Source organism: Cinclus cinclus, chromosome 4, assembly GCF_963662255.1.
Source record: "Cinclus cinclus chromosome 4, bCinCin1.1, whole genome shotgun sequence".
In the NCBI taxonomy this organism is placed as follows: Eukaryota; Metazoa; Chordata; class Aves; order Passeriformes; family Cinclidae; genus Cinclus; species Cinclus cinclus.
The window spans coordinates 66,322,528-66,340,375 of record NC_085049.1 but is presented as its reverse complement, the minus strand read 5'-3'; the positions used below and the strand labels follow the sequence as shown (position 1 = coordinate 66,340,375).

At 60.0% G+C, this 17,848-nt stretch overlaps 1 protein-coding gene across 3 annotated transcripts in view; it reads right to left on the bottom strand.

Moving 5' to 3' along the window:
- The window catches only part of SBF1 (SET binding factor 1), a 57,372-nt gene that overhangs the window by 13,776 nt on the left and 25,748 nt on the right, over positions 1-17,848 (bottom strand). Inside the window, exons 2-19 of one of the 3 annotated variants that reach the window (XM_062492415.1) lie at positions 17,678-17,763; positions 13,929-14,066; positions 13,255-13,383; positions 11,743-11,853; positions 8,907-9,012; positions 8,379-8,511; positions 6,856-6,964; positions 6,122-6,235; positions 5,315-5,392; positions 4,770-4,883; positions 4,040-4,168; positions 3,816-3,914; positions 3,014-3,218; positions 2,435-2,547; positions 1,550-1,699; positions 1,382-1,450; positions 852-1,010; positions 301-560 (exon numbers count right to left, since the gene is read on the bottom strand). In XM_062492415.1, the coding sequence (XP_062348399.1) occupies positions 301-560; positions 852-1,010; positions 1,382-1,450; positions 1,550-1,699; positions 2,435-2,547; positions 3,014-3,218; positions 3,816-3,914; positions 4,040-4,168; positions 4,770-4,883; positions 5,315-5,392; positions 6,122-6,235; positions 6,856-6,964; positions 8,379-8,511; positions 8,907-9,012; positions 11,743-11,853; positions 13,255-13,383; positions 13,929-14,066; positions 17,678-17,763 (2,302 nt within the window). Of the gene's footprint in view, positions 1-300; positions 585-851; positions 1,011-1,381; positions 1,451-1,549; positions 1,700-2,434; positions 2,548-3,013; positions 3,219-3,815; positions 3,915-4,039; positions 4,169-4,769; positions 4,884-5,314; positions 5,393-6,121; positions 6,236-6,855; positions 6,965-8,378; positions 8,512-8,906; positions 9,013-11,742; positions 11,854-13,254; positions 13,384-13,928; positions 14,067-17,677; positions 17,764-17,848 lie in introns of those variants that run through there. The other 2 variants (XM_062492414.1, XM_062492416.1) reach the window with 2 other exon arrangements.

Below are 17,848 nucleotides of genomic sequence, written 5' to 3'. Positions count from 1 at the left end.
CAAAAGCTCCCACCTGTGACAGAAACCCAGGAGAGCTCCCACTCCTAACAGAGGTCCTGGAAAGCTTCCACTCCTGACAGGAGTCTGAGACTGCTCCCACTCCCAGCACGGACCCAGGAGAGCTCCCATTCCCAGACAACCCCCTGGGCACCACAATCCTGACACGATCTCGGAACCGCAGCACAGATGGGATTGGAAAGAACCCTTAGAGGCCATCGGTCCAAGGGCTTGCAGGAAGCAGGGACACCTTTCCCTTCTAGAAGCCCTGGAGCTGTGTCCCAGTGTCCCCAGGCTGGGCACCTGTTGGTGATGAAGCTGTTGCTGACACTCTCCACATCGCCCAGGCCAGAGCTGCGGAGCAGGCGGTTCTTGCTGGTGTCCAGGGGCAGCAGCAGGTAACTCATCCTGTTGGCATAGTGGATGGCCTGGCTGAACACTGTGCTCTCCTCCTTCTGGATCAGCTCCTGCTGTTTCTCCCTGCTCATGGTGGGCCACAGCCGCAGCTGCTCCGATGCGATCTCCAGCGCGGACTTGGACTCTTGCGGCTCCTCCGTGCTCTCCTGGAGCAGGGGAAGGTGATGGGGGTTGGTGCATGGATAGACCCACGGGGACCTCCCAAAACTGGGATGCAGCCCCTCGTCCTCAGCTGAGTAGGCTGCCCACAAAGGAAGGGGATTCCCAGGTTGGACACTGGGGCTGGGAGCACCTGGGACAGTGGGAGGTGTCCCTGCCATGGCAGGGGTGGCACTGAAGGGGCTTTGGGGTCCCTTCCCGCCCAAACCATTCCATGATTCTAGAACTGTGATGAGGCCCAGTCCTTTGGGAAGAGCTCTCCTGGGCCACCCTCCCACCTGCTCCATGTGGTTCTCCTCGGTGCTGTCCAGGTAGAGGGCCCGAATGTGGTTCTGCACGTCACAGTAGAACATGGCCTCCCAGAATTGGATGTTGGTCCACACCACATGCTCCTGCACGCAGCTGTAGGCGAACTGGGTGATGCCAGGGCTCAGTTTCTGTGGAAGGAGGTGGAGAAGGTCCATCTAAACACAGCCTTTGTGCTTAACTGAGCTCTCCACTTAGGTATCCCTGCTCCTCCAGCTGGCCACAGGGAAATCCCCAGGCAGACAGGAGGGATGTCTGCACCAGAGCTCCTCCAGCATTCCCTGAAAATTCTCTTGCTCAGAGCCCAACCCAGCCTGACCACAGTGTTCCAGAGCAACCCCCATCTCACAGGTTCCCTAGGAGCCTGGGGCCAGTCTGGGCTTCGTGGAAGGTTCTAGGCAGGAGCTTCAGGCTGACAAGTCCTGAAGGGACATTCCATTGCAGCCTCAGCCAGCTCAGGGGATGCTGAGGGCTGCAGGGAGGAGACACTGCAGTCACTCACCCTGCAGAAGGCGGTGACCAGCGGCAGCAGGGCGGCGGCGATGCCATGCTCATCCATGGCTGTGCAGTCCTGGGCAAGGACAGAGTGGGGGTGACACGGGGACAATCCAAGGCCAACCCTCGCCGTGCCCCACGGCAAAAGGAGCCCCCCAGGCCTGCCCTGCCCTACCTGGAGGCAGCAGTTCATCATGCGGATGATGAAGTCGAACTGCTGGTGGTCCAGCATGGCGCGGTTCTGCTGCACGTGCAGGTGCAGCTCCTGGGTCAGGCAGTGCCGGGCAGCCCGGCCCTTCATGGCACGCAGCACAGCTGGGAACAGCTATGGAAATAATGGGGTTTGTGGGGTGGGGTGGGGTGGGGCCTGCACAGCACATGGAACTCCATGTGCTGTGAGGGCCCACACCAGTGTCACAGGATGCGCTTGGACATGGAGACAAAGCAGGGCAAAATTCCAGGTGTGGCCAGCTGGACACAGCCAGGGAAGAGGGGAGGACAACAGGGCCACTGGGAGATGGAGCCATAGAGGTGATGGTGTGGAGCCACCATCTAAAATCCCAGGAACACCAGGAGGGAGACATGTCATGGGTCAGTGGTGGCCACTGGGGTGGGGAATGGTGCGACTCGATGGTCCCAGAGAGATTCGCAATCCACATGGCTCCATGGTCCCATTACTGAGGTGAGAGTGGGGCTCTGCTCCCAGGGAACAGGGACAGCACGAGAGGGAAGAAGTTCAAGCTGCGGCAGCACAGAGTTACATTGGATATTAGGGAAATTTTCCATCCTGGAAAGGGTGATTAGGCCTTGGCAGGGGCTGCCCAGAGAGCTTTGGAGTCCCCATCCCTGCAGGGGTTTAAGAGACCCTGTGGATGTGGCATGTGGGGACATGGTCAGTGCTGGGGATGGTTGGACTCGATGGGCTCAGAGGGATTTTCCAATCTCAGTAACTCTGCGATCTCATAGAGTTTGACCCTAAGCCAACCAGCAGGACATGGATATGGAACATCCCCTCCATCCACAGAGGACACTGACTACCCCAAGCCCAGTTCCCCTCCACCTTTTTGGCCTCCAGCATCTTGTTCTCGAAGACGTAGGAGATGCAGTTCCTGACCACCTCCAGGCGCCGGGCACTGTTGGCCAGGGCGTTCCCATTGCGCTCCAGGATGGCAGCTGGGAACAGATTCCAGTCAGTTGTGGGGTGCTGGGGACATGGGGTGCCCCAGCTCCAAGCGACCACGGAGCCTTTGTGGTAGCCCTTGGGGAGCTGAGGAGCCCAAGGGGGTCGGAGCTGCTGTTTCTCCATATTTTACACCTGTGGTGGGAGCCAAGACAGGGTCCCCCTGTGCCCCATCTACCTATGGGGGGTCCAAAGGGCACTGTGCCCTTCTACAGCCCCCCAGGACAGGGTCCTCCGTACTCCACACACTCATGGGAGTTGTGAGGGCACTGCGCCCTTCCACAGCCCCCCAGGACAGGGTGCCCCATACCCCATACACCCATGGGGGTCCCGGAGGGCACCATGCCCCCCAGAGCCCCCCAGGACGGGGTGCCCCATACCCCATACACCCATGGGGGTCCCCGAGGGCACCATGCCCCCCAGAGCCCCCCAGGACAGGGTCCCCCGTAACCCACATACCAATGGGGGGTCCTGAGGGCACCATGCACTTCTTCTCTGCCTTGATGGCAGGCGGGGCCGTCTGCAACTTGGCTGTGGCCTGGTCGATGATCCACTGCACCGTGCCCTCGTCCAGGTGTGGGAAAGGCTTCTGGTGCAGCCGCAGGTGACAGCCCTCGCTGGGCTTCTGCACCTTGTGCATGGCCACTGCGGGGTACGGGTTCTCCTGCACAAGGAAGGGTTCTGCTCAGCCCTAAGGTCACCTGAGGCCCCAGCCACAGTCTGCATCCCCCCAGGATCTGCTCGTCCCAAGGAGACACAGCTGTGGCACAGCCATGAGCAAAGCGCTGCCACTGGGGCTCCATGTCACAGCCAGTCCAGGCTCCTGCCTTCAGGAAACCTCAAGGTGGGCCAGCGGAGGCACAGGGTGGGCATCAGCAGGGATTTCCCCAGGGAAAGGGTGGTCATTGATTGGAACTGCCCAGCACCCATCCCTGGAAGTATCCAAGGAATTCCTAGAGGTGGCACTGAGTGCTCTGGGCTGATTTCAAGGTGGGCATCGGGCACAACTTGGATTGGATGACCCTTGAGGTCTTTTCCAGCCTTGGTGATTCTGGGAGTCTGTGATCCTCTAAAACCAGGGAATCCCACTCCCAGGAGCTCTGAGGATGTGCCTGACCACACATGACAGCACAAGGAGGGACACGACCCATCACCATGAGCTAATGGAGCCAGGACAGTGACCAGGCCCCCACCCCAGGCTCTCTCTGCCCCACATCCCCCAGCACAACCCCCCTCCTGCCCTGGGGGTTCCAGCACTCACATTTTTGTAGAGTTTCTCTGCCAGCTCCTTGATGTGCCTCAGGATTTTCTGTTTGTTACCCTCCTCCGCCTTCATGCGCTTCACCTCATAGGCCACGAGCTGGGGAGGTGACAGAGGTGACAGGGGCAGCTCCAGAACCCCTCCCAAACGCGGGGGATGAGGGAACAGGAGCTGCCCCTCCCAAACCCGGGGATGAGGGAACGGGAGCTGCCCCCAGGCCTCACCTCGTCGAAGAGGTCGATGGGGCGGTAGGGAGCCCCTCGCTCAGTGACAAAACCAGCAAAGGCCATCCCCTCCAGCACCTTGGTGAGGAAATCGTCTTCTGTGAGCCCCCGCTGGCCCAGGAACGCTGCCTGCAAAGGGAGTGGCAGTGCCATCAGCAGAGTGGGTGACACCCAGCAATGGATGGATGGGACGGTGCCACCTCCTTCACTGTGCCACCTGGGTGCAGGGACAGGCTTGGCATGGAAAGCTGAGCCTTTGGCACATGACAGCAGGACAAGGGACAAGGAAAGGGCTCTGGGGTCACCTTGGCATGCAGATGCAGGACACAGGGGCACAGGGACATGGGAAGAGGGACACAGGGAAACGGGAAGAAGGACATGGGGACACAGGGAAGCAGGGCAAGTGGGACACAGGGACACAAGGACAGGAGGAGCAGGACACAGGGACAGGGGGACTCTGGGACACAGGGGCAGAGGGACACGGGGACACAAGGCCAGAGGACTGCAGCTGGTCCCTCAGGAGTGCCAAGATCTCCCAAAACCTCCAGCTCCAGGCCTGGGCTCCCTCCTCACTGAGCCTTGCAGCAGTGCCCGAACATGCCGGGGCATGAGCAGGGAACTGCCCCAGGACACCCCAAGGACAAACACGGGATGCAGCTGGGCCTGGCAGGGATATCAGGGAGGTCACTGCCTGGAAAGCCAGGAATTGTCTCCTGGACTCAACCCTCACCTTGTGGAAGCGGATGACGGGCTCGGGGTGGATGCGGATGATGTGCAGACACCAGCGGTAGCCCTGCAGCAGCTGAGCAAACAGGCGCAGGAACACAGCCCGGATCTCCTTGTCCTGCAACCGGGAAACACAGCCTGGGCTTGTGGGGCACGGCGTGGGGACAGGGCAGCTCCCAAGGCAGCAATTTTCCCAAAGCACGGGATCAAGCCTGGGGAATGTGGCTGAGATTCCACTGAAAAGGGACACGGCAGCTGGGATTCACTGCTCTACCCCCTTGGAGCTGCACAGGGAGGACAGGGAATGCTGTCCTCTGGGAATGCTGTAAGCCCAAACATTCCCTGCCTGCTCCAGCCCAGCCATGAATCCGGAGCCCATGGTACTGCAGGTTCCAGTCACAGCTTGGATGGACACAGGGCTGGAATGGTGCACAGGATGGTCCTGGGGAACAGCCCCTCACTGTCCCAGGTGACCCTGGGGTGTCCCTCTCCCAGGGTCCCTCTCCCTCCTGCCCCTCACCCAGGGTCCCTCTCCCTCCCATAACTCACCTGCATCTTGAGGGAAGAGGCAGAAATGGTGGAAGGGGGGAAGGCAAGGTCAGCCACCTCCAGCTCCGGGTCCAAGACCTGCCCAGGGAGCACACTCAGTTCAAGCCCCATCCTGGCTGGAGAGGCCAAGGAGATTTCCCCAGAGACCCCAGAGCCCCTATGGACAAGGTCTGAAGGGTTTGGAGACAAATCATGGGGGATCAGGAATGCTCTGACCCTGTCTTGGCAACATGGCTGGCACTGGGATCCCAGGGAAGGGGGAGCCCCTCCTGCTCTGCCAGGGAGTCCTTCCCCCTGCCAGTGTCCCCAGGAGGAGCAGGAGCAGCTCCAGGAGTGCCTCAGGAACACATGAGCAGCCAGACCACAGCTGCTTCCTGCCCTGGGACAGGAGCCAGAGCCCCATTTCCAGAACTCTCTGCCAAAGGAACCCCCCCCTCAGCACTCCTGGACATCAGAGGCCACTGGGATGGGAATGGCCACTGGAATGGGAATGGCCATTGGGACAGGGTCAGCAGCACCCCAAGGCAGGAATCAAGGTTCACAGTGCTGCTCCACTCCCAGCTCCCATGGAAATGTGTGTCATTCCCAGGGTGCTGGCCAGAGGCCGTTGGATCAGGAATGATCTCTGTGACACGACCCCAAGGTATGGACTGGACCCCAAGGCACGGACTGGACCCCAAGGTAGGAATCCTGCCCACAGAGGAGCCCCAGCTCCATTCCCAGCTCCCTGGCCACACGCATCACCACCATGGAAGGGTGCTGGCACCCCAGGGATGCCATGCGGTAGGGCAATGCCCTGGCACTCACCATGGACAGGGCCTCCCGAGTCTGCTGGAGCAGGGGCTCCGGGAGCAAGGAGATGTGTACACACTCCGGGATGTTCACAGTGCCACCGTCCAGGTCTGCAATCACCACGTCCAGCTGGGAGGAGGGACAGCAGTGGGACACAGCAGAGGGACACAGCCCCCCCTTCCCAATCCCACACTCCACATCCCACAGGTGAGGGGGAGCTGTCCAGGTCAGCAGCCTCAGGAAAGGGTTGGGAGTGGGCTCTGGCTCCTCCCCACCTTCCTGCACGCCCCATAGTCCCTGTGTCCCATCCTGTCCCCAAACCCAAGGACACAATGAGACCCCTCCCTGGGGGACACCTAACAGGAGACAGACCCAGCCATCCCCTCTGGACCAAGCCATTCCCTCTGAACCCAGCCATCCCCTCTGGAACCAGTCATTCCCTCTGCACCCAGCCATTCCCCCTGGACCCAGCCACCACTCTGCACCCAACCACTCCCTCTGCACCCAACCATTCCCCCTGGACCCAGCCATCCCCTCTGCACCAGCCATTCCCTCTGGACCCAGCCATTGCCCCTGGCTCATTGCCCTCTAGCCCCAGCCATTGCCCCTGGGATGCACCCCAGGCTGAGCACACGGAGCCCGTGGCCCTGGGCACCCTCAGGATGGATCAAGCTGTCACCTGAGCCTGTGACACCCACGCTACCCCTCCCTAGCCCCCTGGAACCAAGACAGGGTATGTGGCCTCTCACCAGCTCCTGGGTCTCTGACTGGAAGATGGAGTGGACACCAATGATGAAGGGGGTGGGGGTGCTCAGCACCTCCAGGAGCTGGGCGGGCAGGATGGGCACATAGGTGAAGCTGCAACCAGAAACAGCCTCAAAAACAGCCCCATCCCAGCCCTGCCCCACATCCCTACCCCGTCCTGGCACAGCCTGACATCATCCCAGCCCCAGAGCTGTGTCCAGGGTGACCCTGGCACCCCCTGGCACCCCAGTCACACATAACTTCCAAATGGCTGTGGCTGCCCCATCCCTGAGAAGGACCAGGGACAAGACATGGAGGGACAGGACACAGGGAATGGCTTCCCACTGCTAGAGGGCAGGGATGGATAGAATCTTGGGAATTAGGAATCCTTGGCTGGGCTGGAATTGCCAGAGCAGCTGTGGCTGCCCTTGGATCCCTGTCAGTGCCCAAGGCCAGGCTGGACATGGGGGCTGGGAGCACCTGGGACAGTGGGAGGTGTCCCTGCCATGGCAGGGGTGGCACTGGAGGGGCTCTGCGGTCTCTTCCCATCCTAATTATCCTGGGATTCCATAATATGATCCCTGTCTGGCCTTGGGGTTATTATCGAAGTCTGAGCAAGGGAAATGGCTCCAGCAGAGCCATTAACTCCAAAAGAAGAATTTCAGAGAAAATTCTCCATGGAAAGCAGGGGGTCAGGCCTTGGCAGGGGCTGCCCAGGGAGGTTTGGAGTGCCCATCCCTGGAGGTGTCCAAGGAATTCCTGGATGTAGCACTGAGTGCTCTGGGCTGGGGACAAGGGGGGAATGGGGCACAGCTTGGACTCAGTGACCCTGAAGGGTTTTTCCAAGCTCAGAGATTCCATAATTCTGTGAAAGGAAGGTTCCTCTGGGACACCAACAGCCTCTCTGCAGGCTAGGGCAGCTAGGCCAGCCTGGAGACAGGAGTCGCCCAGGAACCTCCGCCCATCTGTCCCAGCCTGGCCCTGGCAGAGCTGCCAGGAGCTCCAGTGTGACATTCCCTGTGGGCCATTCCCAGCTCCCCAGGGCGAGCAGGGTTCCAGCCATCCCACAGTAGTCACCACGGTGGCTTGGCCACCAGCAGCACAGATACTGCTGGGAACACCTCACTCCTGCTCATGGAACCACAGAATCTCCTGAGCTGGAAGGGGCCACAGGGATCATGGATCCAGCTCCTGGCTCTGCACAGACCCCCCGCAACAATCCCAGCCTGTGCAGCGCTGTCCAAGCACTCCTGGAGCTCTGGGGCTGTGCCCAGCACTCTCTGGGGCAGGGAAGAACCTTTCCTGACATCCAGCCTGACCCTTCCTGGCACAGCTTCAGCCCTTCCCTGGATGCTGTCCCTGCTCACCAGGAACATTTTCCAGCACTGCCTCCAGTGCCAGAGCCTGTTTTGCTTGAGAGAAGAGGGAGGCAGAGCTGGGAAATTTCCAGTTATCCCCCAGACCCTGGAAGGCAGTGAGGGTGGCGCAGGGGCACAGCTGGCATAGCTGGAGGTTCAGGAACTCTCACCTGTACTTGAGGGGGAACATGAGAGCCAGGAGGGCCCGGCAGGCATCCGTCAGCCTCTGGTAGCTGCTGGAGAGGAACAGGATCTTGTGCTCAGTCAGCGCAGCACAGAACAGGAACAGCACGTTGGTGATGCCTGGGCAGGGCGTGACAGGGGGCTCAGGAATCAGGGGGATCCCTCTGACACCCCTAAGAGACCCCTGATCCCACTCCCCATCCCTGCATCCTGCCCAGGAGAGGAGCTCAGCATCCCCCAAAGACCCACTCCGGGTTCTGGCCACTCCAGGGGTGCTCCCCCCTTCATGGAGATGCTCCATCCCTCCTGGAGGCATTTCCTGGGGGCACAGGGTGGCCTCTCCCAGGGGGCACAAGGCCAGTGGCAGCCCTGGGCTGCTCCTCCAGCCCCAATTCCACCCTCCTGGAACAGGGATGGCACAGCAGGGCCAGGGAGGCTCAGAGCTGAGAGCCTCCTGCAGGAGGTGGCCTGCAGGAACCCTGTGTGCCCCGGGGGAAGGGTGGGACACATCTCACCAAGCTGGCGGAACAGCAGGGCCACGCTGCAGCTGCTGACTGGCAGCGAGTCATTGATGGGGGTCTGGATCACCTGCCTGTCTCCAGCTCCCAGGGAGATCGTCCTCTGCAAGGCAACACACACCTGGTTACTGGGGCCACCCAGACAGGGACTGGCACAGGGCAAGGACAGCCAGACCCCACCCCGGACACAGGGCCAAGGCCACTGTGCCCCAGCACAACCCCCCTCTGCTGAGGGAAGATGGAAAGAGAAAGGGAAAGAGGGAAAGGGAAAGAGAGATGTTGCCACAGCACCCACTGGGTGCTTGACTGAGTCCCTGGGCTGAGGGGAAGGAGGGCACCTTCTGCAGCATGCCCAGGCAACACCAGCAATGTCCCCATGGCCCTGAGATCCACATGGAGATATGGGACACAGTGGCTGCCCAGGGCTTGAGGGCTCCCTGGGATTCAAGGGCTCCCCCGGACATAAGGGGTCTCCAGGACTCGAGGGCTCCCCAGGATCCAAAAGCTCTCCAGGATTTGAGGGCTCCCCAGGATTTGAAGGCTCCCCAGAACTCAAGGGGAATTTGAGCCTCTCAAGATCTTGGAGCTGAAGGAGCAGCTCCCCTGTCCCAGCCTGGCTGTGCTCAGCAGCAGCCCCAGCTCCACGGCCTCTCCAGTGGCAGGAATATCCTAAGAAATATCCTGAGGAATATCCTTTGGGATATCCTGAGGGAAGGGATGGACATCCCAGGCACAGGATCCTGATACCACTGAATATTCCCAGCCCCGAGCTCATTCCCAGGGACACTCACAGGGCCCCAGGTTGCCACCAGAACCCTCTCCTCCTCCTTCCACTCCTCTCTAGGGAAAACCTGCAAGAGCAGCATTCCCAGTGCAGCCACCTCCTGCCCAGAGCTCCCAGGTCCCACCAGAACAGCCCCAAAATCCATTGGTGAGCAGAACCAGACCCTGGAGCTGGGCTGTCACAACCCCAGGGGGACACCCAGAGTGGAATTCAGCCCTTCACAGAGGCCAGGGACACACAGGGACCTGAGACCACCGGGACCCAGCAATTAACCAGGTCACAGCAATTAACAGAGAGGCTGCTAACAAGGGGACAGAAAAGGAGGGAAAAAGAAGGTGGGAAAGAAAAGCAGTTCGTACCACGGCTTCATCCTCCACGTCAGGCTGAGGTGGGACAGACAGAGAGCACAGTCAGTTAGGACACACAGACAGGGACAGTGGGGACATGGACACCAGCAGGGACAATGGGACAGGAGCCCACAAACGCAGACAGGGACACCAGCAGGGACAATGGCACAGGACAGGAGCCCACAAACACAAACAGGGACACCAGCAGGGACAATGGCACAGGACAGGAGCCCACAGACAGGGACACCAGCTGGGACAATGGGACAGGAGAGGAGCTCATAGACATGACCATGTAGTGATAGCAATGCAAACAGCACCAGGAAGGAGCGCTGGACACCACAGGAGAGCAGGAAAACCATGGGAAGGGACGTGCCACCACCAAACTGTCCCCCCTGTCACACAGTCCCCGTTCCCATGGCACAGAGTCACCCTGGCCCAGCTGGGGGGACAGATCTGTGCCAAGCTCAGTGAGCCATGGTGGCAGCAGAAGCCGTCCTGCTCCTGGTCCCGCCGGGAGGAGCCGGATCCAGGCAGATCCCATGGGAAAGGACTGCAAAACCTGCAAACCGGGGAGCCTGGCAGAGCCCTGGCATGGGCAGCACTTCGCTCTGCTCGCCAGACAGGCCTGGCTCCACCCGTCCCACAAATCCCAGCAGCACTGCCAGCTTCTCCCGGGACCTGCATCACTCTGGGTGCTGCAGGGAGCCCCAAACATGCAGCCACACCTGCCCCAAACCCCACTGTGATACGAGGTCAGGGTACAGTGGGGAGGAAATGCCCCTGGGGGCACCAGGGTCCTGTCCCAGTGCCCCGTGCTGCTGTCCCAGCCTGGCCAAGCCTCCTCCATTGGATCAGCCTGGCTGAGGGACCACTCCTGGCACTCTGTGCTCGGGGATTGGTTGCTCAGCTGAGGAAAAGGCAGATGGGGACACAAGCACACATCCACAGGGACATCCAAGGGGCCAGCAGGACAGGAGAGCTCCAGGGCACAATGCTGCTGTCCCCAGCTTCCTGCCAGGGCATCCAGATGGCCTTTCCCTCTCTACCACTCCCAGGGAGCCTCCCAGCTCCATGTGCTGAGCCCAGGAACTGGGCAGGCTACAGGGACACATGGCTCTCGGGGAACAGCAGTGGGGGTGGTGGCCTCAGCTCCAGAGAAGCTGCTGCTCGTCAGGGACACTGGCACAGGCACAGACAGGGACACAGGACCTAGCACAGGACCCGGCATGGCCATGGGCACAGGACCTGGCACAGACAGGGACACAGGACCTGGCACAGACATGGGCACAGCATCAGACCAGTGCCCCCAGGAGAACTCCAGGCTGCTGTGCTGGCCCATGTCCCCACAGCTGTCCCAGGCCTGCTGTCACAGATGGCCCATGCCCACTCAGCTCTGGAGCAGCTCCCACAGGGCAATCCCACCAGGCTGAGTGCACAGCCAGACCCCAGGGGTGCCCAGGGACCAGGTAATGTTGGCATGGATTGACCAGCACCTACATAAGCTGCTGCTCAAGCCCCTCGTGCTCCCTGCCAGGGCAGCAGGAGCTCCTTGGCTCATCAAGGATTTAAGTGGGATTTGTGCTTGGAAGCAGCAGGGCACAGAGCCAGACCCTGCCCATGGGGTCCACTGGGCTCTGCCAGTGTGGGGAGCAGGACTGGCAGGGACAGAGCAAGGACAGGGACAACACAGCAGGACACTCACCTGCGCTCCCCCCGTGATGGGGATGGTGCAGGTCAGCAGGTTCCCGATGACATTCTCCAGGGACACGCTCAGCCCATCCACGTAGATGGTGTAGATCAGCCCCAGGCTGTTCTGGAGAGGGGAGCAGAGCAGGGATGAGCAGGGCTGCCATTGGGGGACACTCCCAGGGCTTGTCCCTCGCTACAAACACAGCCTAGCAATGCCAGCTCCAGGTCTGCCTCACCCACAGGGATGGGATATTCTAGCCAGAAGCACATCCCCATGCCTACACCCACTCCAGCAGAGCAGATGTGTCCCCAAGGCCAGAGCTCCATGGGAGCAGCTGCGCTGCTTCGGCCTCCCAGCACTCCCAATTCCACACAGACCCCAAGGAAGGGATTGGAGGAGATCCCTTCCTAGATGTCCAAAATTTGGGTGATGCCCATGATGGCACACCTGGACTCTGGTCAGCCCTGGCTAGTCACTGTGGGTCTCTTCCCACAAAAACAGCCTGTTCTAACTGGGAAGCAACAGCAGCCCCAGCTCAGAGGGAATCTGGGGGCACTGGCACCAGCCCTCAAGACAAGCTGGGAAGGAGGGATTTGAGGAATTTGTGTTCCAGGCACCCTTGGGATGTTGTTTTCCAACCATCTCCCCATGGCACCGAGGAAAAGGGAAAACACAAATGCTGGGATTTGGAGAGCAGAGCCAGGCAGAGTCTTGCACAATGGATTGATGAGGGAAGAGCAGGATAAACCCCTGCCCACTGGAATAACGAGGGAAGATGAAGCTCTGATTCCTGGGCAGTGGAATGAGGAGCTGGGAACTGCTGGTGTGCATTCCCAGGGGAGCAGTCTTTGGTAACAACTGAGCTGACCCTGTCCCCTGGAGCTGCCCCAGCTTTTGCCTGGCAGGACCCTACTCTGCTGTCCCAGATCCTGTATTTCAAGGAATTCCCGCTCCACAGAAAGCCAGGGACACCTTCCACTGTCCCAGGTGCTCCCAGCCCCAACGTCCAGCCTGGCCTTGGGCACTGACATGGATCCAGGGGCAGCCACAGCTGCTCTGGCAATTCCAGCCCAAGATCCCATCCATCCCTGCCCTCTGGCAGTGGGAAGCCATTCCCTGTGTCCTGTCCCTCCATGCCTTGTCCCCAGTCCCTCTGCAGCTCTTCTGGAGTCCCTTTAGGCCCTAGCAGGGGCTCTGAGCTCTCCCTGGAGCTTTCCCCTCTCCAGACTGGTTGCTCCTAGCCCCATCCCCATGGATACAATCCGTACAGCTCCCAGCCCTCCCAAGACCTTCCCAGGCTCACAATGCAGCACCTTTGGAGCCAGCACAGCTGGCACAGACAGTTCTCCAGGAACGGGCTGTTCCCAACAGCTTTGGGCTGGTGGCTGCTCTGTGCCCCATGCCTGGCTCAGATCACCCTGCCCCAGAGCTCCAGGGTGCCAAGGGCAGGGCTGTGCCAGCATGTTCCCACCCCCATGGGCAGGAGTTTCCCAGCACAGCTCCCGTGTGCCCTGAGCAGCTCACCCGGAACACCTCGGCATGGTCCAGCCGTGACACCAGCACCAGGCTCTTGGGAGCGAACAGCTGGGCAGGCTGCACAGGGGACGAGGCCTCCTCCTCCTCCTCATCCCCATTCTGGGAGTGGCTCTGGGGCTGGGAAGACACAAACCAGCCCGGCCTGGGGGTTAAGCTCACGCCTGTCCCAAGCTCCCAGTGCCAAGGTCCTGTGGCACAGGGAAGGCAGGAACCCCTGGCCAGAGCCAAAAGCAGCTGGATCCTTCCCCATCAGTGCTTCCAGCCCCTGTCCCCATGTCTTTGTGTCCCCGTGTCCATGTGCCCCCCTGCTTGTGTCCTGGTGTCCCCATGTCCCCCGTCCTTGTGTTCCTGTGTCCCCTGTCCCTGTGTCACCATAACCCTGTATCCCTGTGCCCCCCTGTCCCCATATCCCCCTGTCCCTGTATCCCCATATTCCCTTTTCCCTGTATCCCTGTGACCCTGTCCCTGTGCCCCCCTGTCCCCATATCCCTGTGCCCCTGTATCCCCAAGTCCCCCTGTCCCTGTATCCCCATGTACCCCCCCTCCCTGTGCCCCTGTCCCTGTGCCTCCCTGTATCCCCATGTCCCCCCCATCCCTGTGCCCCTGTGTCCCTCTGTCCCTATCACCCCCTGTCCCTGTGTCCCTGCCCCCTGTCCCGGTACCTGCGGGCTCTCCACAGCCTCCCAGAAGGTGAAGCAGGCACAGTAGTGCCGCTCCGAGTTGATGTCGGTCAGCACAGCCACGAAGAAGGTGGGGGGGTTCCTCTCGGGGAAGAGCTGCCACCCGCTGGGCTGGCAGAACTGCAGGACAGAGAGAGAGAGGGTGAGAGGGAGAGAAGGAAGAAGGCTCAGGGGGCTGCCAGCCCTCACCCACACTGACCCCACATCGCCCATAATCCACGGGCCGGGAGCAAGGAGGGCCCCCGAGCTCCTGGAACCTCCCAAACCTGCTGGACTGGCTCTGGAAATTCCCAAATCCCCTCTGTGGGGAAGCAGGGCCAGTGCATACCCCTTCAGTCCATCCACAGGGAGAGCAGAAGCTACCTGGAGAACCATGCACTGGGAGGGGCTGGGATGGGACAGCCCAGCCAGGCAGGAGCCCCCCAGCTCCTGGAGAAGTTCCCTCCATGGCACACAGACCCCAAACTCTGCACAGCCCCATGGAACAGAGACCCCAAATTCTTCACAGAGATCCCAAAATCTGCAAAGCCCTATAGTACATAGACCCCAAACTCTGCACAGCCCTATGGAACAGAGCCCAACCCATGCACACCCCCATGGAAAAGACACCCCAAACTCTGCACACCCTCATGGAAAAGAGACCCCAAACACTGCACAGCCCCACGGTACAGAGACCCCAAACCCTGCACACCCCCCAGCCCAACCCATGCCAGCAGCACACAGCCCAGAAGGAAAGGGGACAGGAGGGACACGGGCACTGGAGTGGCTCCAGGAGGTGGCAGCACTCCCCTGGCACAAACACCAGCCCAGCTGTGTCACTGTCAATACACCAGCCCCTGGCACTGTCCAAAGCCCTTCCAGCACTGAGGTAATTCCAGCCAGTGGCCCCCGGACTCCCTCGGGTCTCAGGGGCTTTTCTTCTTTTCCCCAGGAATACATTTGGCTGCTGAGCAGCTGTGGAAAATTCCCAGCTCCTTCAGGGCTGTGGCGATGGGAATTGAGCGAATCCCAGGAGAACAAGGTGGCACGGGGGCCTGCCAAGCTCAGGAACCCTGCTCCAGCTCCCTCAGGAACACAAGGTGGATCCCACTGAGAGTTCCCAGCTGTTCAGCACTCCCTGTACTCACAGTGCCCATGGATCCTCCTGTGATCCCTGGCAAAAGCCCACAAGAGGGGAGCTCGGCATTGGCTGGGTCTTTGGGATGGCAGCAGGAGGGACAGGAGGAAAAATCACCCCAGGAGCTGCTTCCCAGATTCTGTGTCCTTGGAAAATGGCATTTGGGGTCTCTCCATCCCACAGCCTCTCCCTCTCCATCCCACAGCCTCTCTCCATCCTGGTTCCCATTGGAGCACAGGGCAAGGTTTTGCTCAGCAGAACACCAGGATGAGCACACAGTGTCACTGTCCCCGCGTAGGAATTCCCCCCCACTGCTTCCAGCCGCACACGGAGATCTCCTGGCACTGTGGGAATGAGGGGCCCAGAGCACACAGAGGTGCTGGGTCAGGATCATGGAACCAGGGAATCCTGGAATGGTTTGAGTGGGAAGGGACCCCAGACCCCCTCCAGTGCCACCCCTGCCATGGCAGGGACACCTCCCACTGTCCCAGGTGCTCCCAGCCCCAATGTCCAGCCTGGCCTTGGGCACTGACAGGGATCCAGGGACAGCCACAGCTGCTCTGGCAATTCCAGCCCAGCCAGGAATTCCAAATTCCCAAGATCCCATCCATCCCTGCCCTCTGGCAGTGGGAAGCCATTCCTTGTGTCCTGTCCCTCTATGCCTTGTCCCCAGTCCCTCTGCAGCTCTCCTGGAGCCCCTTCAGACCCTGGAAGCTGCTGGATGCCCTGGATTGCTGGCAGAGGTGGAGCAGGTGTGGAGGCCTGGACATACCCAGCAGGTGCCAAAACCATCCCAGAGCTGCCTGGGGACATGGAAAATCCCACACTGAGCCTGGCAGACCTGTGGGATCATGGAATGGAAGATCTTAAAGCCCAGGGCTGAGAAAGGATCCAAAAGGGAGAGAGGGAATGGTCCTGAGCCCCACTGGAGCCCCTGGATTTACAGGAATCTGCATTTCCACCAGGATCCCCCTGTTCCAGACCCATTCCCAGGCTCTTCAGCAGCTTTCCTGGAATACCCTCACCCAGCAGCTCCTGGAGCTCCCAGGGTAATTTATCCCCATCCTGTGCCCATCCTCATAGGAACCAGATCCATTAAAATTAGATATTTCTGTTGAGAACTGCCACAGGAAACTGCACACAGCCAGTAGCTCCAAATTCCACCTCCCTGCACACCATGGGAATGCTTTTTTCCCTAAAAATCTGAAAAGGAGGATCAGCCCTGACTGCAGTGTCACATCCTACCCAACACCCAGGATGGGATCCTGTGGATTTCCTGAGCTGCCTGTGGATCAGCCCCATGTGCTGCTCCCTTAGGACACTTGGAGAGTTTGTGGGAAGCCCTGGAGCCACCCCTGGTTCCCAACAGCACAGGGCTCCAATTGTTTAAATTCCAGGGATTTTTTGGCTGGACAGTTTGACCCTTGGTAGAAAAAAAAAAAAAGAAACAAAAAAGAAAACAGCTAAACAGCTTTGCTCCTGCTTGGGACAGTTCCCAAGTGCCTGGAGACTCCAAGAAAATTAGAGCAGAAAAATAAAAATGTGTTTTTGCCTTGGATAAAACAGCACAGAAAGGTCCCAGACTGCACTGGAATTTCAGGGGACATGTGATGGGAAGAAGAGCTGGACACTGCCAATCCCAGTAACAATGGGATGAGGAGCCAGTGACACCACTGATCCCAGTGATGATGGGCAGAGACACCTCCCACTGTCCCAGGTGCTCCCAGCCCCAGTGTCCAGCCTGGCCTTGGGCACTCATAGGGATCCAGGGACAGCCACAGCTGCTTTGGCAATTCCAGCCCAGTCAGGAACTCCGAATTCCCAAGATCCCACCTAAAAGAATGTCCATCCCTGCAGGGATTTCAAAGCCATGTTGATGTGGCACTTGGGGACATGGCCACTGGTGACCTTGGCACCACTCAATGGGCTCAACCCAAATAAATCCATGACTCCATGAACTCCAGGGGGAATGGAGCAGCTTCCAGAGGGTTCAGCCTCGGGGTCTGTCCCAGCCCACCCTTTTCACTGGGAATGGAGCTCCTCCCTCAGGGTCCCTGGGGCTCCAGGACACGGGGCAGGGATTGGGAAGGGCTCCCACTCCAGCTGAGCAATGAGAGGAACAACCCCACCCTCCTGGACTGTCTGGGGGATATCCCCACAGCAGCACATCCCAGGAATGTCCCAGCTCTGAGGGGATCCCAAAGCACACCCAAGAGCTGTGACCGTGTCTGGAGGGCTGGGGGGACACCCAGACCCCAGACCTGGGATCTAGCTTTGGGCAGGGCACTGGGAAAGGCCTGGCCACCAAGCATGCATCCATGTGAAATGGGGAGAAATTAAAACTAAAATTAATGCATTAAGGGCAAAAATACAGAAGGATGTTCTGACATGGCTCCTCCAGGAGGCACTCCAGTATCCCAGCAGCTGATCCCAGAAAAGGAGGGGCAACAGAGAAGCCAGGAGAGGAGCCAGCACACCAATCCCACCGTTTGTAGAGAGTTCCCGAGGGAAGCATCCCCTCCTGTCCCCCCCACCCCCCCCCCGCCACCAGACCCCGTGGGATGTGTCCTGGTGTCACCCTCCCCGTGTCACCTGCGGGTCCCCAGCCACTCACCAGCTCGATGCCCTGTGGGAAGGGGTTGTCCTCCCAATCCTTCTCAGGGAAACGCTGCAGGATCTGTCCCTGTCCTTCCCCACTCCCTGTGGAGACAAGATGGGATTAGAGGGCAGCAGGGACCCCCCATGTGCCGGGAATGCTGGGCTGGAACAACATCGGGATGGGGCA